General features: G+C 34.6%; 1 protein-coding gene across 1 annotated transcript in view; it reads left to right on the top strand.

Annotated features, from left to right (window-relative positions):
• Positions 1-2: 2 nt before the first annotated feature.
• Positions 3-25,606, top strand: part of DACH1 (dachshund family transcription factor 1) — a gene marked incomplete at its 5' end in the record, with an annotated part of 484,059 nt that continues 458,455 nt past the window's right edge. Inside the window, one exon of the mRNA XM_044669366.1 lies at positions 3-592. Within this exon, the coding sequence (XP_044525301.1) occupies positions 3-592 (590 nt within the window). The remainder of the gene's footprint in view (positions 593-25,606) is intronic.

Raw genomic sequence — 25,606 nt, forward strand, 5'->3', positions numbered from 1 at the left:
GTAACGGAGGGGGCGGCAGCGGCAACTGCAACCCCGGCCTGGTCACCGCCAACAGCAGCAGCAGCAACAGCAGCAGCAGCAGCAGCAGCAACACTGGCAGCGGCGGCGGCGGCACCTCCAACCCCAGCCTCAACGTGAGCACCGCCAGCTGCGGCAGCAGCAGCAGCAGCAGTAGCAGCAGTAGCAGTAGCAGCAGCAGCAGCAGCAGTAGCAGCAGCAGCAGCAGCAGCAGCTGCGGCAACCTCCCGGGGAAACCAGTGTACTCGACCCCTTCCCCAGTGGAGAATACCCCCCAGAATAATGAGTGCAAAATGGTGGATCTGAGGGGGGCCAAAGTGGCTTCCTTCACTGTGGAGGGCTGCGAGCTTATCTGCCTGCCCCAGGCTTTTGACCTGTTCCTAAAGCACTTGGTTGGGGGCTTGCACACTGTCTATACCAAACTGAAGCGGTTGGAGATCACTCCGGTGGTGTGCAATGTGGAACAGGTTCGCATCCTGAGGGGACTAGGGGCTATCCAGCCCGGGGTGAACCGCTGCAAACTCATCTCCAGAAAGGATTTCGAGACTCTCTACAATGACTGCACCAACGCAAGGTAAAGGGGGTGTGTGGGGGGGAAGCCTCTAATATCCAACTCCCTCCTCTCCACCTACCTCCGCCCCTCTTTCTCCCTCTCCTTGCTATTCAGTCCGGTGCAGCCTCACTAGCCCCACAGAACCTTGGCAATCAAGGAACCTTCCTTTCCTTTCAGGGTTATTCTTGACAAATCTCCCTGAAGTGAACCTCTTCCCGTCTCTCTTGAGAAGTTGGATAACCCACTCTATCCTCTACTTACTTTCCGCCTTTTCCTTCTCTCCTCTTTTGCCAGTCTCATGCCCTACTCACCAGAAAATGTTAAACACTGGGCTGGGGGACCGAGTGCTTTGATTGTGGAGGGACTTGGGAGAAAAGGACGAATTGAGAATAAGGGGCGTGGGGTGGGTGCATAAAGGATCATGAAAAAACATTGAATTTTGCAGTGAAACGCAGCCCTCCTTCCTCCCAGTTTGTTAAAAACCTGGGGACATCTACCTTGTCCCACCTCTGCTCTCCCACAGCGAGGGGTGAGGCGTGCGATGCTAGGGCTCTCCAAAGCCAGGCACTCCTAAGTGCTAATCTTACGGATGTGTGATTTGTGTTTATTATGGAGCGTGTTTCCAGAGGATGATTAAGATGAGGTTGGGGGAGGTTTGGGAAGGAACAGGATAGGGGGATGCGAAATCTAACTGGAGGAGGCAGATTTCATGGTCAGGCACTTGGGCTGGAGGGTGAGAGATGGGCTATAGAGGAAGAGGTGAAGACGCAAAGGAAGAAGCAAGACTCCCTCGCACTGGGGAAACTAAGGAAACATCGTCCTGGGATAGCACTTCAAAGAGTAGGGGTAAACTGACTTGGCGTCTGAGAATTGGCCCAGTAATTGAACTGCCTACCAGTATCCCATTTCTCTAGGGTGAATTCAGCTACAGCACGTCACGTGGAGGGAAGAGAGAAGACCCATATTATGGAACGTGTGTGTGTGTGTGTGTGTGTGTGTGTGTGTGTGTGTGTGTACAAGTGATGGTAAGAAATGAAGGAAAGTGGAAGGAAAGTGAGGCTGTTGGCTTGGGGCAAATGAGAATTGGCAGATAGGTTCCCTTCCGGTGGGGAGAAGTTGGGCTGGGTGAGACACAGAGGCTAAGCTGAGTTAGGGAGAGGAGAAAGACACCAGGTCTGTCTCTGTTCTTTCTGAGATGCGTGGCTCAGTGGATAAGCAGGTGCGGGAATTGGACTGGAAAGCCAACTGAGAAGCTCGAAGGCGCTGTCGCGTTCCCAATATTTATCTGGGAACCAAGGACTGCCTTGGGATGTATTAGCCACGGATCCAGTTCCAGAGCTGTTTTCACAGTACAATGCCTGCGTGCTCCAAGGGGCAGGATTGTACCGGGAGGGGGCGGGAGAGGGGCAGTTTTTAGGGATCTGAGAGATTGTAGTGTTCGGATTGTTCCTCAAGCCCTTTGCCACCACACACGCACACACACGCATGCACATTCACAACCCCCACCCTCCTTCACCCCCTCACTACCACTCTTGCTCATCTTTTGCCCCATAGGAGCAATGGAGCAAAAGTCAAAACTTAGAACAAAGTGGGAAGCGTGTAATGTGCAAGTTAGAGTTTCGGAAAGAGACAGGAAGGTTGGAAGAGAAGGAGGGAATTACATGCATAATTTTCCTGTGAAAATAAGCGTGAAGACAAGAATAGAGAGTGCTCTATCTCCCCAGTAGATGATTAGGACAATGGGACGGGATGCGGGGTGAAGGTAAGAGTTACTTTAGGAGATTAGAAAGAGAGATCTCCCTTATCGGAAAGAGTTAAGAACCAGATTCAAACAGGCTGTCAGACTTGCACCTTAGCTGGCTGGCTAGCTTGAGAGTGGTAATCAAAAGACAGGAACCCTGTGGAGGCTGGGTGCCACCTAGGAAATGTTCCTGTGCTGTTCGAGGGGGCAGATAGTCTCTTTTCTCTAGTTATTTGGGAATTTTAACATACAGATTCGGAATAAGCCGCTAAATTAAAAAAAAAAGTTTCTGTAGAAACATGTAGGAGCAAAGATTTGCCATCTCCTGCTCTGTCCCACCCACTCTACTGTTACTTTCATGTTTTCATAAGACATCCCTTGTTCAATTTAGTTTTATTAACTTATCTGTGTGAGTGTGAAGAACAGGTGGCAGTAAAAGATTGAAGTAGGGGTGAGGGGGTAGGGAAAGGCCTTTACTGGGATAACATTTAATAATGAAAGGCCAGTAGAGAAACATTTACCAAGAACCTACAGATGTCATTTTGGTGTCTACTGGTCTGAGTAGAAAACTTTTAAGTGGTCAAGAATGACAATTTTTATTTGAAGGAATTTTAAATATAGATTATTCATGTTGTAATTCTCTGTAGGTATATTTTCTCTTAAAGTAAATCTTTTTGTCAAAAGTTCAGTATAATTCTATTCAGTAAACAAACAGTAAGTCTAAGTTCTTTTTGTGTATTACACATAGCACAAACTGATATCAAATCAAAGGTCATTTCATATTAAATATTAGTTAAAACACTTTCAGTATAATATAAAATAATAAACATGCCATTTAACTGCTCACTTAAATATTTTTCTAGTTTCCTTCAATTTTGTAAGAGTTTGGAATTGAAGTCTTTGTCATACTGTCATACCTTCTTGAAAGAAAAAAAAACAACAACCTAGGTCAAAATATTCTGAGAGTTTCTTCAGAGGTTAAGGATAGTTAAGTTGATCAACATAATGATTTAGTGTGCTTTAAAGGTTAGATGCCCCAGAATCAAAAGACAAATTCAATCCATTAGAGAGCATCTTTAATACTACTTAACATTTCAAAAATTTCTTATCATCATTGTGCTTATACTGTTGTCACCTGGTATTAATTAATACTTTAGTTTACAATTAAACGTGATGTTCCAGCAAGGTTTTCAGTTTATATTCAGTTTTAAGAAGTACTGGTTTCCTCTTTGAATTTTTTATCTTTTATCTAAAATTTGTTCATATTAATGCCTGAATCATTTAAGTTCTGTCTCCATTTGTTCGTAAAATATTTTGCTATGTGTAATTGAGAATTTCCTGATTCAACCAGGGTTAATAGAGCTTAGAGGTCTAGGTCTGGGACTTGCAATGCATTTTATTTAGCCACAATATGCTATCAGAACTGCAATAGTGTATTATTTAAAATCAGTATGACAGTGTGTTTCTTCTGAAAGTAGTAAGCACAATTTCTTGTCTTAAGTTTAAAACTAAAACAACTCTTTCCTCCCAAAAAATGTGGTTTGGCACCTTTACAGTAGAATACTACTTTTTTCATTCACCTAGATTTTAATTCTCTAGCTCCTTGTTCTCTATGTTTACTAAAAAGGGAAAATAAAAACTTAAAGGAAGAAACAACAGATTAAAAAAGATTCTGCATTAAATGAAATAATATATATATTTCCAATCTGTATTCTTAGTCTTTTATAAAAGCAAATGTAGTTATTATTGCTTTACCCTGAAATATATTTTACTGTTCATGTGGGGAAACTGAGGAATTAATATATTAATTAACTTATCCAAAGTCATTCCACAAGTTAATAAGAAAGTTTGAATAGAATACGATTGGTTTTGTTGGTTTGACTACCAGTATGGTGCTTCTTAATAGGCAAGTAAATGCTCAGTTTGTTATTACCATTAAAAAAAAAAAGATGAAAAGGAGGCCATCAAAAAGAAATCACCTGTGGGTTAACCAGAGCTTACATAAAGATCTCAACACAAGAGGGGTGGAGAGCAGAGGGTATAGAAAATGCAGGATAATACATTTAGAAGTTGTCAAAGGACAAAGGCAAACCTTGATCAGTTTCCTCCAATTATTTATTAAACTAAACATAGGTGCATGAACTTGGCTATTGCAAGGGAGGTTAGTTAATGAACTTGTAACCATTAAAAACAAAGTAAGCCATCAGTAAGTCACTTATTTGTAGATCTGACTTAGGAATGAGTTTTACATGTATTCTTTTTGTATAGAAAAACCTTTATTCCCTTTCAGATGAAATTCTGATTTCCCTGGGTCTTGGTCACATTGAGTTTTGTTTTTTTAAATTCATTTTCCCTAACAACAGATTATGATTCAGGATATTTAGAACACAGGACTTATTAAAGTTGGTCTAAAAGATTTCACTTCATTGAGTAGATTGAATTTGTGTGCACTTCCATTCAAGGCTTTCACTTTTAAAAATCTGTAGATGATACATATCTATGATGCTATATCTATAGATGAAATGTCACTATAGCTCTTCATCATTTTGTCTTATGAGTGGATTCAGTGAATGAAGGAGAGAGTGAAAGATTCCCCAATACACTATTCCTTTAAGGAAACTTTTCTTTGTAAATTGTATTATGAATTTATTTGTTTTAGGAAAAAAAGTGAGATACTGGGAAAATGTGCTTTACCTCTCAGCTTCCCTCTTTTTAGAGAATCACTACCTTTTGGCATTCTTTAATTAAGTGGCCCGCTGAGACAGCAGGCATTTATTTAGGATTTATTCTTTGATTAGCTTTCTATGTCACAGACTTGTGTCTCTTTATAGAAACTTTAAAATAAAACCAGTCCTTAACTCCATAATGTGTTTACACACAGGTAAGTTAGTTGGAGTAGAAAGTAGCTTTTTCTTGAATTTCACTAAAAGAAAAAGGGCCAAGGTTGATAAATATTGCAATAAACTGATAACGGAAGTTAAGTGTAGTATTTCATTTTATTAGCTTTTAATACATTATGCCTTTGGAAGATTTGTTGAGTAAATTATGGGAGAAAATCCAAGTTTAGGACCATGCAAAACTACTTACCATTAATCTTGATTCAGGACCCTGATTGATGTTAATATACTTGGTTGTTGCTACTGATATTGCTATTGGCAGGTCTCAACCAACTATGACTATTCCACTTTAAAGTGGCTACAAAAAAAAGAACATTCTAATCTAGGTTTTACTTTGCTCAATAAAATCATTTATCCAACTAACTCAGTAGTCTGACTACTGCAATATAATCCATCCTTAATGTTCAATGGGAGGTGTTACCCCACATAATGTTCTTAGCTATTCCTGTAATAGTGTTGTACATGGTTGTGGCGAAGGTTTACTTTCTGACCTACACAGATTATTAGCTAATGCTCTGAAGCATGACATTTGATTACCCATAACAATATTTTACATTCTGCAGTTACAAATGTTACTAAGAACTAACTCGGAAATATACTACCTTTTAGAATAGGGTGTGTTGTTTGTGTGTGTGTGTGTGTGTGTGTGTGTGTGTGTGTGTGTGTGTGTTTAAGGAGGGAGGAACTTGCTGATAGGAGTCAAATGCTATATTTAGGTATTTTATGTCTAATGTCTTATATTAAGTGAAACTTGTTCAGAAGTTAGAGAGCACCTATTAGCCAACTACCTCTTTAATCGTGTCATCTTATATTGATTATACCTTTGGCTGGTTTGGGGTATAATTTACTCTTCTTTTTGGCAAATCACTATAAGCAAATTACTAGAATAACGTATTTTGCTTTATTTTTTTAAATTTAATGCTTTGTTTTTGGAATACATGTTATATATATAAATTAGACTAATGGGCTTGATGTCATTATTTTAGCAATTATTTGTGATCATTTGATTATTCTTTAACATTATTTTTCTTTCCCACTTATTTTGCTAAACTATCCCATTCAATTGCTTTTGTTAGTCAAGTAAATTAATAATTAAAATTGCCATTTGATAGCAAAACAGAGTACAACTACCATAAAGTACTATAAGAAATGAGAACCTAGCAGGTTGTGATTTGACTTCTTTGTAATTACCATTTGAACATTTGGATTTCATGCATCTTTTAGATAGATTCACACAAGTCTAGATCATATTTTTATATGTAGTAGTTTAGAACTTAGGTTTAAAGATGCTAAAACTTAGACTGTTGAATGATCAGATTTGAAGCAGTTTTTTATTGTTCTATTAACCACAGCTATTTACCCTTTAAAGTATCAGAGAGAGTAAAACTGTGTTAACTATTTGGTAATTTGAAATCTGCAATTAAAAAAACCCATATAGTTTTATATTTTAAAATAGCATTTGTTTTAAATATTGAATGACCTTTACATATTCTTATTCTCAGAATGGAGATAGCATATATAGAGAGGACTGCTCAGTTAATTTGAAAATAGAGCACCCATTCTACATGCCTAAATGCTTTTATATAAATATTTTAGAGATACAAGTCAAAGCAGATAATGAACTCATATTTGCTTATTTTTTAGAATGTAGGTGATATAGGAATTTAAACATTTTTTACTTTTATTTTTAAAAACTATTGTTGGCAACAAGAAGAGAAATCTAAAACTTTGTATAATGGTTTGAATTTTATAAAAAATAATAAAAAAATACCTTGAATCAACGAAGAAATATCATACTGTACTCATACTGAAGAACTCAAACATCTGAGCTTTTCAACACAGATTTTGTAAATAAAAGATATTCATTATCTTGTCTTGATAGAGGTGTTTGATACAGAAAGTTTCCAGTGTGAGCAGTAAACTTCTTGTGCTCCATTTCACTGGTGAAATACATTGCTCTCCTCAATTTAGAATTATGGATAATTTTAAATAAAAACGTTACCAATTAACAATATATTATAAACATTTTAATTTTTTTAATTCACAGTGTTTCCCACATGAGTATACAATAATTGTTTGTTTTTATATTAAGAGCATAAGATAAAGTGTGGCATTCTCTTACTTGCAAGTTCATTTTTCAAAGAAAATTAGCCAAGAACATAAAATTGCTTATTCTTCATTTTCATGGTTAACTGTGGTTATTCTTAGACAGAATTGGAGAAGTTTGAAAATATTACTGTCTTGCATTGTTAAATGATGAACAGCCTAAGTAAATGTGCCCATAATTAGAAAAAGTTCAATTTTTGTCATTCAAAAAGCTGGAAACCTGACCAAACTTTTTTCTAAGTGATGCTCTGGAACCTATTTTTAATTATATCTGGAGCACAACATGGACCTCTGATACATAAATAAAATTGACTGAAGCTAGTGGTAGAAAAATGTTTCGTTTGAAAAATATGTAACACAACGTGTGTAGAGAGTGACTAAAATCATTCATTGATCTCCAATCGAGGATTTTAGAGCAGGTGCACTGATAATTTCCTGGTATGCCACTACACTCTAACCAGGAGTTTACTCAATGTGAAGATAAGAGGGTGTTTCAATCACAAATTTTTATTCATCTTTAGACCTTTCTAAATTGTTCTCTAAATTAGCCAAATTGCTGAATTCTGCCAACTGTGTGGCAGTTTTCTTTTCTGATCCAAATTGGCTTGGAGTTGAACTATGCTGTCAAGCTAGGTTTCCTCTGCATGTTTAAATGTATTTGAATAGAAGAAAAGTTTTTGAAAGACAACTGATTAAGCTGAGTCCTACACAATATGCAGATAGTTTGCTCACCATTCCTTAGCATGTTTGCCTATGAAGTGGCCAAAAGCATCTGATTACTTGCTATTAAAAAAAAACAAAAACAAAGGAAAAAAGTTTGGAGAGGCATGCCAAAAGAAGACATCTATTGCAACTGTAACTGTTAAAATATGATAAAAAATTGCCCAGAAAGGATAAGCAGAAGATATTAATGACTAAAACACACATTTCTTTGCACAAAGTTAAAAAATGATGTAATAGAACAGCATAGAATAGAATAAACATCACCTACTGTATATGTTAGAACAGTTACAAAAATCTTACAATGATTAGATATGATATATTTCAGACATGTCTAGGAACATTGATATGTTTATGTACAAATGACAAATTTTAGAATATGCTTTATATTCCATGATTTGTGTTTATATAGTAGTGTTTAATTTCTACTTTTTCTTGGAAAGAATAGTTTATATTTAGTTCATTACATAAAATAGATTTTAGTGAGAGGAATGAAAAGACATCATATAACATGATAGCCAATGGATCTTAATCTTGATTTTATGTACTGTCAAACACTAATAATTTGGCTGCTCCACCTGTAAGGCAGAGTTTTTTTCCTTTCAGGAATAAAATAGCATAAACTAGGAAAGAAAGTGGATAAAGTCATATTTGCTTAAAATATACTGAAAATATATACCATGAACAGTTGTATCATAAAGTCAGGTCTTAAGTGAATAAACAAATGTAATGAATGTTTCCCCCCAAATTTCTAGAATATAGTCAACTTTCAAATAAAGGTGAAATATAACATAGAAAACTTTGAAATATTGCTTAATAAATTTTATTTAGTGCTCACTTCCTATCTACAACTCCCATTTATTTAATTTATAATAGGTTAGCATCTTTCATAGACATATATGAAACTTTGGTTACATGATGATGTTTATAGAAAGTAAATCATCTCAGATATAAAAATGCCGTCCTGTACTTATCATCAAAAGTCTAAATACTGTGCATATTATTCTTTTCTTTTGCTTGTAATTTAAACCTGTTTTCTAGATTAATTCTTGGCAATAGGACTTGTTGCTAAAGATGAGCAGTTATTGTTTAGTGCCTTAAAAATACAGGCAATAGAAAACCAAATATTATTAGAATGTTATTCTTATGCCCAGCCATTCATATATCTTATTCTAGGAGATGTATGGACCTCACAAAGTGTAAAAAGATCATCAGTACTTCAGTGATACTGTGACCATGTTAATCTATAAATGGTCAAATGTTACTATTTAAATTCTTAGCCCTGACATCACCCTTTGTGTTCCTGCTTAAATTATACTGAACTGACAAGACATTCAGGACCAGCAAGATGAAAAATATATCTTGTAATCCAATTATTATTATTATTATTAGTTGCAGAAGTAATGTTAATAATTGATTTAGGATGAAAATTATGTCACATGCTTTTTCCTTCTTAGAAGACTCTAAAAGTCATAGAAAGAAGTCCTTGTGCTCTCATTTTAACTCCTTCAAGTTCCAGCCTTCTGGCTAAATATTAACCCATAGCCCAGGATACAAGAAACAACTTTGTCTCTTGAAGCATTAATATTTCTATGCCACATTCAGTGCAATGGGGCTGGAGGGTTCTGGAAAAGTGATTTCTCAATCATAACTCATAGTATGGAAACTCCTTTCACCAATGTAGACTGACAAGTCATCAGCAACTTAGAAACTTAGTATTTTTGTACACTAAGGGATTAGGTCACTTGCTTGACATTTAGTATGTGGCAGGGTAAGAAATACACCCAGATCTTCTTTATGCCAAGTTCTGTTTTCTATGCAATATGACAGATAGCTTTGTGAACCATATACATATACATCTGGTACAGTAAATAATTTGCAGATCTCTCTAACTAGATGAATGTGGACACATTCATACATAGACATATGCGTTATATGTACTTTGGCTAATTTAAGCTGTTTATAAATTTCATGGTATATTTGTTTGTGCCTGTATTGAGCAGTATTGAAGTGTGAAATTTAACTCCTTTCACTTGTAATATACAACCTTACACATGCCATGTAAAGGATAACAGAGTTAAACTGATTTTAGCAAGATACTTTTATGTGAAGATACATTTTACAAATGAGCTGTTCATATATATTCTGTTATTAGAATCACAATTGGCAATCTTACCTTTTAGAATTTCGAAACTCAAAATACATCACAGCAGTGCTGAAAAATCCATAATACCTATTTGACATCTTATTCAATCAATAGGCACTGTAGGCTGATAAGCTGCCTATCCAGTTAGCTTCCTTTTTCTTCTAAAGTTTTTCCATGCTGTACTCTATAAAAATAGAAGAAAGTTAAAAGATGAACTCTTTTAATTGTCAATAAAATGTATTTTCATTTAATTCACTTCTCTGTCCTTTCTTGATACTGTTAGATTAAGTTTAGATAAAGAGGGAGGTAATTTAACTTAAACTGATTTTTCAAACTTGTTTCATATACAATAAAAATGAATAGCTGATAAGTCAGCTTACTTTTCATTAGACTCTTGCTTTTATAATCACCAAAATGTGTCTTTAATTTTCAATGCAAAATTACATTATAATTGAAAATAATTTTGTACTCTATACATATATTACATAGCCCTAGAGTATAATCAGATGGGATTCACTATTGATAATGATAATGCCATTTCCCACCCTCACCCCCATTTCTTTTTTATATTCATAATAATTATTTTCAGGATTTCCTGTGCTTCATAAAAAAGAATGGCTTTTTAAATAGTTATATAAAGATGATAGGAAAACAATTCCATAGTCTTATAGATAACCACTCTGTTGAAACTTTGCCATCAATGAGATGAGTAAGGGATGGAGGTAAGGGGTTAAATCTACAGGTAAAGGTAAGGTGATTACCACTTTATGCAGTGGCTTGTAATTGTCTTTGAAAACACTGATAGTGGATGACTTAAATTGAAATCAGTAACTTTCTTAATCTTTCTAAAGCATTCCTCAAGTATTTGCATCTTTGGTGAAAGTTCAGGCATTTATTGATTACAGGTAGAAAGACTCTCATAACATAGTGACTGCCTATGGGGGGAAAATATATCACCCAACATTACGTGGAATTTTAAAAATGAAAACAATGAACATTAAAAGATTAATGGCATCTACAGATTAGGTCACCACTAATTTTGTATACACTGAAGGGAAACTAAAGATGTATAATGCTATAAGGAGATGCCTTTATTTTACAAGGAAAAGAAAGATAGATGAAGAATGATTTAATTTAATTTTTTTATTTTGTGAGCTCCGATGCTTTTATTCTTCAGTGTTTAAGAATTCTCTGACAAGTGCATATTATAATCAAAGATGAATATGCATCTTCTGTTCAGTTAATTTTTTTCACTCCATCAGAGATGCATGCAGATTTGAACTTGTAACCAGGAAGAGTGCTTCCATGCTTCAAATTGCCCAGACCCCCAGGGATAGAAACTTGACCTGCTTTTATGAAACCATAGAATTACATTTATACAAGTTACCCCATGGGAAAGGAATGAACTGATCCCAATTCAAACCTTAATATTGGAGACTTATGGGTCAAATTTGATTTTTCTTCCCCTTAACACCTGTTTGGCTACTAAATTTAGTAAGTGGATAGATTTAGGAAATTGTTTTTTATATTATTCATGAATAACCTTCTTCAGTTCAGTTACCATTACCCTTTTTATTTTGTAGTGATGTTGATTTTCTTTTTGTAGCATGACATTGAGAGGTTGTTTTTTTTTAAATGTTACTGAAATCCAAAGACACAATTAGTTTTAGGGGAAAGAAAAATTTAGTGCACTTAATTGAGTATGGGAATAATTAATTCATATTTGTGTCTTTCATTTAAAACTACATAAGATTCTCCTTATCTGAAATGGAAACCACTATCTCATCTTAAGTAGTTCTTTTTATTTAGGCTAGTCACTAGCCTAATGAATCTGAACAGATATAGTTTCTATCATGGAACCAAATAGTGGGATATCAGAAATTCAGTAGGTTCTGCTACTTATGTGTAGTACTCATGACTACTTATGTGTAGTCATGAGATTGGATTGATCACATTTTTTTTCAATCTTATCTAAATCCACATAGTAAACTAGTTCTGTGTTGGAAAAGCCATGGTAAATATTTTATAATCAAATAAGGAAGACTTTAGACCTGTGTTAGTGTGTTTTTTTTTTCCTAAGGCTTTTATTAGAAGGCCACTATGTTCAGAAGTTTTTGGTACATGGGAAGTTGATTATGCCCTCAGGTAAAGGGGCAGGGAAGCAAAAGCCCTTCATTTTTGACAGCTCTTAAATGGAGGACCTTTAGGAGAGAGGATGGGGTTCAATCCTTTCTTTTCTTAAATCCACAGGCATATTACTAATAGCACATAGAAAGTTCTGTAAGTAGATTTTTTGGGGCTGAAAGTAAAGAACGGTTCCTTTCTTAATTAAAACAAATTCAAAATTTGAAGGACCATTCACTTCTCTATTGTTTAACTTCTCCAACACTAGACTGAATTAATCATTGTCTCTTATTTCCTCACAAGAACAGATTAAAGAGGATTATTAGAATATTTTCCTTGGAAGAAATAACTTCTAGGCTTATAAAGAACATTTATAATTTTATGTGAAGGAACTAGAAAGTTATGCTGTGTTCCCTAGGAGCTTCATAAGTCATAAGCATGAATTTTTAAAAATAGTTTTGTTTTTTTCTCATTTTCTCTGTAGCCAAAATTTATTTTAGTTATAAATAGACTTTGTTGGTGTGTCCACATAACTTCCAACTACCTTGACTAAGATTGAAATGTGTGATCAATTATCTATCAATTATTTCTAAATACCTGTTTGACTTAAATAACTGGATATTTGCTGGGTTATCTGTTTGCATTTTACTGTCTGTAGTAAGATTTTTGAGCATAGCCATATGACAGGTCCTTCTTCTTTAATTATGAATGGAGGAAGGGGAGATGACTTCACTGCCTAAAGTTGATGATTTATATATTCAGTACGGTTAGTGGTTTCTTTTTATCTCAAGGGATAACTACAGCTTTATTTCTTTCATATAGTCCAGTGGTTCAGTGGAAAAAGGGTTGATTTAGTGATAGAGGACCTGAATTTTAATCCTCAGTCTGCCTATCTATATTATCTTGGACAAGTCATCTCACTACTGTGGCTCTCAGTGTTCTAATCTGTAAAATGAGAAAATTGACCTAGCTGGTTTTTAATGTCATTTCTAGCTTTATATCCATGAACCTATGATGATTGATAGTATAAGTATGTGAACTTATAAAAAATAGGTGAAAGGATAAGATTCAACTTACCTTTTTACATTCTAGTAAAGAAATATGAACAAAAATAAATGGAAGGAGAGATGAACGTATGGCATTCTAATTTCTCCTATAAAAGTAATTCTTAAGTATCAGTATCAAACTCTGCAGTCAAAACAATCTTTATTACTAGTTTATTTTTAAAATATGTTTGCAATAATGCTCTTTTTTCAGAAAAATATGAAAAATACTTTGCAAGCACTGAAGTAGATATGAAGTATGAAATAAAAATAGTTTTAAGAGATTTTTCTGTGAAGTTAGAATAAAGTCCCACTTTTTTTAGGATGTAAAATCACCAACCTCAATCATTTTCAAGTACTTTAGTTCAGTTTTCCATTTTGAGTTTACAAAAAAATATATATATATATGTATATATATAGCATAGTAGATTTTCTAATTGACCTAGAGTCATTATGCACTAACTTTTTCCCCCCTTTTCTTTTTGGGAGGGGGTTAAGTGAGGGCCCATGACAGGGATGCTGTTTGTTTTTCACAAAAGTTGTTTGTGATTTCAGGTACTCCTGGGAAATCTCTTGATCAGATTCACATCTGTTCCTGTCAAAGTGGGTGCTAAGATACCGGTCACCCAGCAACCATGTCCAAGAGGGAATTGGGCCGATAATAACTTCAAAAAGGAATGACAGATGCTAGATTAGGATGAAAGACAAAACGCATGAAAAATGAGCTTGTTAGAATCAAAAATTTGTTCAAGCACCTTTATGCAAATTAAATGAATATTGAACATTTGCATGCAGTAATTTCTACTTTTTCTGTTGATTGAGAAGAAAAAGGATGGTACATTTAAAACCACAAATGTGACTTCTTCTTTTTGCACCAATTAACATACAAAGTAGTATTCTTTTTAAAAAATAAGATTAGCCATCTGGGTTCTTAGCTGTGTACTATGGATGTCACAACATTTTTCTAATGAGAGTAGTTCTTTTGAAAAATATTTTTTCTGCAAATTCATAATAACAAACAAACAGTCCAATGTGAATTGAAATTATTTTAGATTAATTCAATTCCATTTCTTTAGTAAGGATTTCAGCAGTAACCTTATCCTGTTGTCCTTGAAATTGGTTAATGTACATTAATAAAAGATCACACAAGATGAGTTCACACCAAATGCTAAGGTTTCTGATTGACTGGTCAAACAACACTGCTTTAAAATAAAACCTAATGGCTCACACTTAAAAAATGATGTAAGGAAGCTCCCAGGAAATAGCACCATCCCAATTTTAAGGGGCTTCTTGAATATTCCACAATTTTTTATTGAAATGTTCACATAACAATCCGAGTTTAGACGGGCCTGATGAAATGTCCTGATTGAAAGAGGATTCTGTGTCTTGGTTTAGCAATGTCTAATGTGGTCACGTACAGAAATTGATTTTCTTCAGAAATTAATTAATTTTTCATATCGCCCTAAGCTGCAGTTAAAAAGAGTGCATACTTGTCTGTTTTTTCCAGAAATATTGCCTAATCATATTAATACCATTGCCCCAAGGATGAAAAGATAATTGTACAAATGCATTTGGAAATATGTATCACTGAGTATTTATGATTAAATTATGCAAATGACCCAGCTCTCATCCTTTCCAGACCCAGATTGTCTAATTAGGATTGATATGCTGAATAGATGTTCCAGAATTTGAATACAAGCATGTCCAAGGAGCAGAAAATTGGAAATGACAAGGCTGAAATCCTAAGAAAACTGTCTTTCTCTTTTATACTTTGTTAATGTGGTGTTAGCAGTTGCAGTTTTTCCTTTGGCTATATTCTGACTCATGTGTTCCTGTGAGAAACAACCCTACGAAATGAATTTAATTTTAGCAAATAATAGTTCATTTCCATTCAGTAGTGATTTTAAAAATTACATACCTCGTCAGTCTCCCAGCATTCAAAATTCCAAGTTCCTTTCGACAACATAAATTAATTCCTAATTAGGCAAGTACTGTTTTTACTGAGTGAGATTTGGTATTAGCTTTTTAGTTCAGAACTGTCTTTCCAGTCTGGAAACACATTTTCCTACCATTTTCCTAAAGGACATACTTTTCCTTGAGTCTGCCTTTTATTTGTCAAGCAATTAAACACGGACCTTTTACAACTTGTGTCCATTTTAAACAACTGAAAAAAAATTTTGGGGGGGTGGTGTGCGTGGTGACGCTGGTGGTTAGGAAACACTACATTTGAAAATAAGCAGTGTTCAAATTTGAGGTCCTCAGCAGGTTTTCTCCCTCATTTATTACACTCATTCATCTTAGAAGGAAGGGTGGTTGTAAGTAGTTATGAAGAGTACTGAACTGTCAGTACTTCAGCCATTGTTAAGCAGCGGGTAGTCACTCCCTCTGAACTCTGCTGGCTCCTGCTTCCCATCTGCAGGATGATGGATTGCTATGTTTAATACATTTCAGCTTTTGTCTGTCATAGTGTGGACAGACAGCACTATCAATGATTTCAGCAGTGATTAGAGAATAGTTTCTACCCACTCCTATTGGCCAGCCGTATTCCAGGAATGTTGGAAGGAACAAACTGGTTGGCAGCTTCTCCATGCAAATGTGGGGTTTAACATCAACTGTATGCTCACTGTTTTAAACCAATACGGAGGCCCACTGAGAATTGTTAAGACTACATAACCACTTTAGAACAAAATTACACAAGACAACATTAAAAAACGTTTTGATTTTCAATCTAAAATATTCATCCCAAGTGGTCTCAAGTTTGAAGATAAATTAGGATTCTTTTTATAGTAGCACTAAGTGTTTCCCTAATAGGAATACATTCTATAAACTGGGATGTCACTGGTGTTATGCCCATCAGTCCTGAAGCATTTAGTGACTCTTGAGAAGGTAAAAGTGCAGAGATCCTGGTAAGACAGTAAGATGTGATATGGCAAGTGTCATGCTGAGATTTGCTAGGCTGGGAGTGCATTGTGATTCAGAAGTCCAAAGACTGAATGATTCTAACAAGCAGAGAAGTCGCTTTGCACCAGCAAAACATTTTCCCTGGAGTGTCTTATTGTATTTATAAAACGGTGCCAAGGAAATACAATGGATAAAAGGAAAAGAAAATGTTCTCTTAAATCTCCTATTACAAACATGGCTAAGGTTTTATTTAAAGAATAGAATTTGCTTCCAAATTGGATGGTATTGATAAAAAAAATGCACTTAAAATAACCTTAAAAGATTAGCCTTTTAAAAGGTTTGCTTTATCTTGTTTTATTTTTCTGGTTAATTGTCCAAACAACAATTCAGGCTATGTCTAATTTTCACTTTATTTTGAAATAAAAATCTAAATCAGGTGACATTACTTGCTCTCAATACAGTTTTATTAATAGCACAGGATAATTAAAAGCATGGATGGCCAAGAGTGAAGGCCTGATAAGGGCTGCTGACAGTACAGTTTAGTAGGTGTGTGTGTGTGTGTGTGTAGGTGCATGGGCTGTGTGTGAGTGTGCTCATACGTGTTTCTGTGGGTGGTTAGTTTTTTTTGCAAAAATTTTACCCAATGGTTCTATCCTGCCTTTATAGATTAGACTTTAGATCTCATAGGATTCTCTTAATAAGTAGTGAACTTTGATCTTCTCTTTTGTTCTACTTATGCATCTTAGTAACAGGTCATGCTTGCAGATGCTGATTTGATTTTTTTTAAAAGAGATTCCAAATGATACTGCTGATCATTTCAGGAAAGTTATCCACTCTTTTGTGATTCAGACTATTCTACACAGTCATATTTAGGTTTGACTTGTTAAAACTTTTCACCTTAAAGATGGGCTACAGGTACATGAGGCAACTGCCCGCACCTGGAAGTCTTTTGTTGCCAGAATACCTCAGAGTCAAGTTAAGAAAGACAGTGTTCACAAACTTTGGTCCCTGAATTAATGTTGTGCTGGTGATTTTTGTAAATGATATATGTAATTTCTTTCTCTCAAAACTAGGTTTTTAATTCTGTAAGTACTCTGACACCTATGTCCAATACTTTTAAGAAGTGGTATGCCAAATCTTTGTTTACTCTGTCATAGGGGAGGGGAAATGAAGGTAGCAGATTCTCTATCAGGACCAAGAAGTTTGGAGTGATTATAAATCATAGAGTATATACTTCTGTGTGTGCCTAGACATTCACACATATGCACAAATCACTGTGCAGTGTGACACACTGATCAAGGAAGAATTGAGTGTGTAACCCAAGGGAATAAGTCTTGATGTCTTGAGCTTATAAGTAGTAAATTGAAGATAGTGGGTCAGTGGTCCGATTTTTTGCCTCAACTCTTTAAAAAACCCCAATGGGGTTTATTTGTAGGATTTAGAGTTGGTTCAGAAACTTAGGAATCATGAAGTCTAACAGTTCTTAACTTGAAGTCCTTGAACTTTAAAAAAATTGATAGCTTGATTTCAATAAATTACATTCTTTCATTATCCTATGTATTTCATTTCAGGTCTATAAAAGCAATATTCTGATAATGGGTCAGGAGTTCAAGAACCTCTGATTTAGTTCTACCCTTTTATTTTCCAAATGACAAGCCTCACAAAGGTTTACTAACTTAGGCTAGGTCACAAAGCTAGTAAATAGGCTGACTTCAATTTATGTGTTCTATCCACAATCCTTTTATCTCCTTTTTTTTTACACTCTGAGCTCTTATTGGTCAAAATTGTAGTGGTTAATCAACCCTTTATCAAGGATCTAATAGCTTGGACTGAGTAAAATTTGGATGTAAGAGAGATTGTAAAAGTATAGGGAATGGTGGAGGTAGGAAAAGGACAGAATTAAGATTATGATTAAGAGTATCTCAAAGACATATTTCAGGATTTTGAATAGTCCTATCCATGTGTACTCCACTCAAAATAATCTTCCACAAAACTATGGTAGAATATTGTTTATGCAACTGGGGGATATGGGTTAAAATTAACTCTGGACTTCATTCAGTTCTTCATTTGTAAAATGAAGGGATTGACTAGATGGCCCTAAGGTTTTTACATGAACAATTCTGTCATCCTTGGGCATGTATACTCTACTATCCTTGAGTGAAATTATAATATGACTTAGTCTGATATTTTTACTTGACTGTCATTTCTGCTATATCATTAAATAAGAGTTAGTATTGCTGTAAATATATAATTATGTGAGCAGAAGTAAAAAACTAGACAAAGATGACCATTTTTTTTAATTTAGTGGGAAAAAAATCCCATCAGGCACATACTATTACATCACTCTGTTTTCCTATGTCCAGATCATGGTCAAATAGATAGATTATAGGATCTATGATATGTTCATTTTTTCCAATTCATCCTCATAATCTCCACTATGATAAAAATATACTCAAAAGCAAATGGGACTAATATTTTTGTCTTCCATTTAATTGTTTAAAGACTAACCTCAGGTCCACAAACTGGAGCATGCTTTTGTGCATCAACAATATGTAATATCATAGGATCATAGTGAGACCTTTGATCATTTCTAGTTTGTACTGTACAGATTAGGAACCACACCAGTGGTAAGCAGCAGAGCTAGAATTTGAACCCAGGTCTCCTGAATTCTAATCCAGTTTCTGTCCACTGTACCTCATTGCCTATAGAAGTACTATATATTTCTATTAAAAGGAGAAAAATTAGGAGACCTAATGTTTGGGTCACTTTAAATAATAGTTTAAGTTGAAGATATACCTTAGTTGATCAGTGATGAATTATTATAATAGTCTAACCAGGTATACAGTGATTGAAAGAGTCATTTTTTTCTGAACAACCAATCAACAAGCATTTATTAAATTAGCTACCATGTGCCAGACACTACACTATGTGCCAGAGAAGTGAAGAGTGAAATAATCTCAGCTTTCAACAAGCTTAATTTTAAAAATTAAATTCATTTTTCAGTTAATAAAAATCCATTTTCTCCTTTTCCTATATCTCTCATCTGAAAAAGAAAAGAAAACCTTTTTAAAAACTATTCTTGGTCAAGCAAAACAAATTCCCACAGTGGTCATATGAAAATATGACTTGATTCACACCTCTGTTTCAGAGGTAATTAAGATTTTGGGTTCTCTGGAATAATTGTTGGTCATTGTATTGATCAGAGTTCTTAAGTCTTTCAAAGTTTGTGTTTGTGGTGTTGTGATTACTGTACAAAATGTTCTCATGTTTCTATTGCATTCAGCATCAGTTCATACAAATCTTCCCAAGTTTCTCTGATATTATCATCTTCATTAAGGTGATCCCAATTTAAAAGACTTTTTTTTGTTTAAGCGTCTTTATAACCATAGTAACTAACGAGGAAGATAGTGAATTCTTTACCTCTGGCATACTTCAAAGGGGCTGATTTTCTCCTTATTGAGTATGATGTAGGTGAGAGATTCAAACTTCAGGTATGGGCTGAATTGGGTGACTTACTGGGTCCCTTCTAACTCTTCATTTCTATTTTTCTATATGATAACAGGATCTCCAAGTATAATAGCCAAGGCTGTGTTCAGTATCATGGAGAACTATTTTGACTGAACTCTTTGGCTTAATCGAGTTCATCCTAGAATATAATTAACTTTGCATATGTAGAAAGATATTTTTGAAGAATGAACTATGATTGTAATTTTAGAATCTATATTCAATGGTAAGTGTCAAAAACAAAGGATTTTTTCCGAGGAAAATGTTTCACAATCATATAACTTATTTGAAATTTACATATTTGCCTTCTATTTTTCTCAAACTGTCTTTTAAAACTTCTTACTAAATCAAAATGCAAAGCATGAAGAAAAAATCTATTTTTGTTCTTATCCTCACACCTCCTCTTGCTCAATATGGAAATTTCATTTAAAAATACTGGGTAACATTATAAATTTTATGAAAAACAGTAACCATGAACTTGATGAGCTCTAAAAATGAAATTTTCTTCATAAAATCAGTATATTAAATAAAATTTTGTTGGTATTGACTTTTAGTAATATTTTGATTTGCAGAGGTTGGCATGCTTAAATCGTAGAGTAGAAAGACTTGAAAATTTGCATAAAGTATACAAAGAAAATGATTTATATTTTTCTTCTGAGAATGGCATTAGGGATTTAAAAGTGCTTCTTGTAATTTTTTCATTTGTTAGGCAAAGTACTTCACAGAAGTTGAAGACAATCATCATCTCTTACTTTAATGATTTACTTTTTAGGAGGCTATAATATACCAGTATTTTTTAGGTAGTTATTATTGAATAATATTTAAAGTTTGATATAAAAAAGATTATGAATGGCCAAAAAAGAATTTCAATCATAATTTGTAGTCTTATTTGTTCAAAATTGTTTACAACAGATATTCAAGCATATTAACCTAAAACTTGGAGTCTGACAATTATTGTGTTAACTCTTCAACAGAATATAATATTCCTTGTTTCAGACTTCTATGCTTTCTCCTTTGTCAGTGGATTTATGAGTGTCTTGACGTTTTTGTAAATTATGTAGCACACACTGTTTCTCCTTTGTTAGATTGTGAAATTTAGTAGGTTGTTGAAATTGTATCTGATTGATTTTCTCCTTGGCATTTTCCTACAAAGGAATCCAGTGTCTAAAATTCAGCAGGAGGGGGAGAAATCCAGGTGGATTCCTTTTGTTTAAGCTTTCTTTATATGTCAGTAGATTTGTATTATTTGTGAAATGACTGTTTTGTTAACCCTGAAAGTGCATGGTAGGCCTACAAGTGTAAACCAGCAAAATGGTCTTAGGCCTCCTAGCTATTTCTTAAAATATTCAGATTTTCTTTATGTTGAACTAATATTTTTCTAGTGAAGTACTGTTTTCTAAAAATAACTGAATTTAATGACTAAGAATTACTTTACTGGAATGTTGTGATAGGATATATTGCCAAGTAGTTGACTTTTCAGGGATTTTGTTCTTTATATTATTTTATCCTTTTTATTATTTACATACATAAAGATGTTTCTTCAAGAGCATTACCATATTTAGTTAAAATAATGGAACCATTTAAAAATAAATACCAAAGAAAATTGAACATGTCTCTTGAAATACATTTTTTATTCTTTTTATCTTGAAAAACATAGCTATAAAGAGAGAAGTAGCATGGCAATTTTACTGTAGTTATTATATTGTTAGAAATTATTTTAATTATTATAGACTTTAACTAAGGTTGGCCCCTATTGATCTACCCATTTAATAGAAATTCTGGTATGGCTTAAGTCATACCTCTTTAACTATACAATAATTTTCTCTTTGTTTCTGTTTCTCTCTCTCTCTCTCTCTCTCTCTCTCTCTCTCTCTCTCTCTCTCTCTCTCCATCTTCAGATCATCTCAAAGGTATTTCTAGAACTTTCTCTTCCAAGTACAAAAATATCTTATTGTTAAATATAATTTCAAGTTTGTCTCATAGAATATATAATGATCCAATGGCATATCTAAACTTGTCATAAAAATTCTCTTCAGTGTACCATATTTGCATATTATATAGCATTAATGTTTTTCAACTTTCTTATCTTTATGTTGTAATATATCATCCATGCTATTATAGATGAGATTATTTCAGATATCACAAAGTTATAGGATTCGAGATTTGGAAGGGATTTGGATCCATCTCATCCACTCATACAAAGAAGGAATTCCTATTCTGGCATACTTGACAAGTTATTGTCCACCCTCTACTTTAAAGACTTTCATGGAGGGAAAGCCAAATACCTTCCTCAGTACTCCATTTTCCTTTTGGATATTCTTAATAGTTAGGAAGTTTTACTTGCCCTTCAGCCTAAATTTGCCTCTTCTTATCATCCGCTCTTTCCTCCTGATTCTACCTTCTGGAACCAAACATAACAAATTAATTTCTCTTCCACATGACATCCCTCCAAATCCTTGAAGATTTATTTTATTTAATTATTTATTTTTCAAAACTTTTCCCTTCTGTCTTGGAGCCAATACTGTGTATTGGCTCCAAGGCAGAAGAGTAGTAAGGGTAGGCAATGGGGGTCAAGTGACTTGTCCAGGGTCACACAGCTGGGAAGTGTCTGTGGCCGGATTTGAACCTAGGATCTCCCATCTCTAGGCCTGGCTCTCAATCCACTGAGCTACCCAGCTGCCCCCCAAATCCTTGAAGATTTAGAGGTCACTATTATGTTTCCCATGAGTCTTCTCTTCTTCAGGCTAAACACACACAGTTCTTTTAACAGGTCCTCATATGGCATGGTCTCAAGGCACCTCACTTTGGCTGTTTGCTGGACGCTCTACAGTTTATCAGTGTCAATTTATTTAGTTCTATATAGCTATACATTGAAGCTAATCTTCCTCCCCTCTTTTTCTTTCTCCCTTCCTACTTTCCTTTCTTCCTTCTTCCAAGGCTACACCATTACTGTCCAACACTAGAATTTTTCCCTCCTCAATTTCTAATCTGTCCTAGTTTACTCCTTCTTAGGCAAATTTACCTACTCTGCTTTCCACTCTAGCCCTGCTTCCAAGAGCTCACACAGTTAGTGTACACACTTGTTTGGCTTAGCCCATTGCAGCTTAAAATTCTCAAGCTCAAAAGATTTGCCAATGTCTACTTCCTTTTGAGTGAGAGACTACCACAGCAAGCAACTACAGGAGTATACCTAGCACCAATCTTGGACAATGTTTCATTTTCAAGAGTCAATTAACAATAATTATTAATAGAGTACCATATTTGTTGAAATAGTGCTGGATTTATTGTTAGGAGACAGTTTTGAATCCTATATCAGATGCTTATTAGCTGTTTGATGATAACTGAGTTATTCAAAATTTAAGAGCCCCAGTTTATTTATCTGTTAAAGGGAATTCTACAACATGGACTATCTACTTTAGAGTTAGTTAGTGTGAGAACATTTTACAAGGCTTAAATCACTATATACATTGGAGTTATTATTATTAAACCTATACCAGTGATGGTGAACCTATGGCACATGTGCCAAAGATGGCACACAGACCTCTCTCTGTGGGCATGTGTGCCACCCTTTCCCCTCAACCCCCCAGAATTTGTTACTAGAAAGGCAGAGGGATGCGGTCGGAGCATTTTCCCCCTCCCCTGTGTGTGTGTGTGTGTGCGGGGGCAGGGGATAGGGTACACCCAGGACCTGGGGGGCCAGGCACACCACACAGTCTCTGGGGGGCAGGGAGCAGGATATAGCATGTGATTTCTAAAAGGTTTGTCATCACTGACCTATACTATAGGCAAAATAATTTTTAAATACCTGGCAAATTAGATTATTCCAGGATTATTGTAGAAATTATTGTGGGAAAAGCTCCTTAGTATTATACAAAATGTAAACACCTCTTGGTAGAAAGAGAGGATTGGGTTTTTTCCTTCCTTTACTGTTCCTGTAAATTAGGCTAATAGTTAAGTTCCAAGAATCGGGCTATGCTACATTCAGTCACCTTCTCAATTCATCATTATTTTTAGAACAGAAAAGTTATTTCAGTGTTTTGGTATCCTAGTGCTGTATATGGTGAACATGTCCTCATCAATTGACAGGTGTCAGTGATGTGTGAGTCCTTAGGTAGTAAGGGCTAAATGTTCTTCTCTTTGTTCATCTTAGTTTGTTCACTTTAATCATTTGTGGAAAAACATTCTTCCTGATTAGGTGGGTTAGAATTATCATTTGGGCTATGGTTTACATTATTCTCTGGGAAAAATGATGGAACCTTATACAGGAACTGAGATTTTTTATTGCTGAAGAAGCATAGAGGATATTATAACAAAATGGTCACAGATTTTGAGAGATAGCCTTCAGGATTTATTGTTTCATTTGGGTCTTGAACAAATCAAAGATCATAATAAGGTAGATATGACATATGTCAATATACCAAAAAGCATTTTACTGAAATCATGGAAGAAAGTTTAATATTGTTACATTTAAATATCATGTCAATATTTTTGATAAGTGGATGGCTAGACCACATGATTTTTCAATAATAAGAAGGTAGTGTGCTTTTTGTTTAAAAGTTGATCTTATATTAATAATTCAACACAGCTTTAAATGAGTTATGTTTCTTTTCCCAGGGCTAACCCAGTTGACTTTCATAAATTGATTTTTTTAAATGAGTAGATAGAAGGAAGGAGGAGGAGGACCACTTTGCCCCAGTGATGTGATCTAGAGTGATATGGATGATTTCACTCTAAACTTTCAATGCCACTTCTAACCAAGACAGCAGGGAGAAGTAAAGTTATTTTCTATAATTCATTGTTATTAGCACTGCAACAGTATAGCTTAAAAGATGCTAGGAGACTTCCTATTCAGGTTGCGTCAGTGAATATCTTTAGGAATATTTAGTCTTTACTTCTATCATAGTTCAATATCAGAGTTGAGATATAAAGAAGGAGAAAATTCCATCATTTTCTGAGGAGTGACAAGGATGATAGGAAAGAAAATATAATTATTTCGCCTATATCATTCTTTAATTCTTCCAAAGACCCTGATCTTGACTATTTTTTTCTAAGAAATATTTCTCTCCTGCACCCTGGAGCTCTGTTTCTATTATTCCTTTTCTTTGGCATCTTGTACAACACTTATGTTCTATAACTATTTGTTCAATGGATGAATGAATGAATGGATTTCAAGTAATGGGTGAAGGATGCATAGCACTGTGAATTTCATATCAGTAATTGAGACAATTCTAAGACTATCAATTGTAAAGTTAATGCCAACTCTAATGGATATTAGAGGTTTCCTCATTGGGAGTTCCTTCTAATTTTGAAATCACTGTTTTTAAAAAAAAGAACAATGATAAAACCGTCTCCAACCCTCATTAATATATCACTACCATCATTCCATTTTAGATTAATTCTTCAAAAATGTACTAAGTGGACCTACAATAACACAAACAATATTCTTTTTCTGTCTTTTATCAAGGAACAATTCTTGGTAAATTCTTTAATCAGGCTGAGCAGGTATTCTCACTTGTATGCATCTAATAAACAAGTGAAACCTTTTCAACAATGGTAAATTGCTTAGTAGTATGTCAAATTTGGAACTTAACAGCCCTGTTGTCTTTTAAAATCAAATTAAGCATAGAGGTATTCCAGAAGAATCATTATCACAGCTTAAATACCATGTAGATAATGTACTTTAGTTAAAAGAAAATCATACCTACTCTTCTTAGTCCAGCATTTTCAGTGTGTGAATGGTATAAGCACTCTTCATGATAAAAAATGTAGTAAAAAAATAGAGATTGCCTTTACACTGTTATCTCTGAACTAACTGATGGTCATGATGGCTGCCTTTTCCTGTTTGCCCTGTAT

Source organism: Gracilinanus agilis, chromosome 3 (assembly GCF_016433145.1).
Source record: "Gracilinanus agilis isolate LMUSP501 chromosome 3, AgileGrace, whole genome shotgun sequence".
Classification (NCBI taxonomy): Eukaryota; Metazoa; Chordata; class Mammalia; order Didelphimorphia; family Didelphidae; genus Gracilinanus; species Gracilinanus agilis.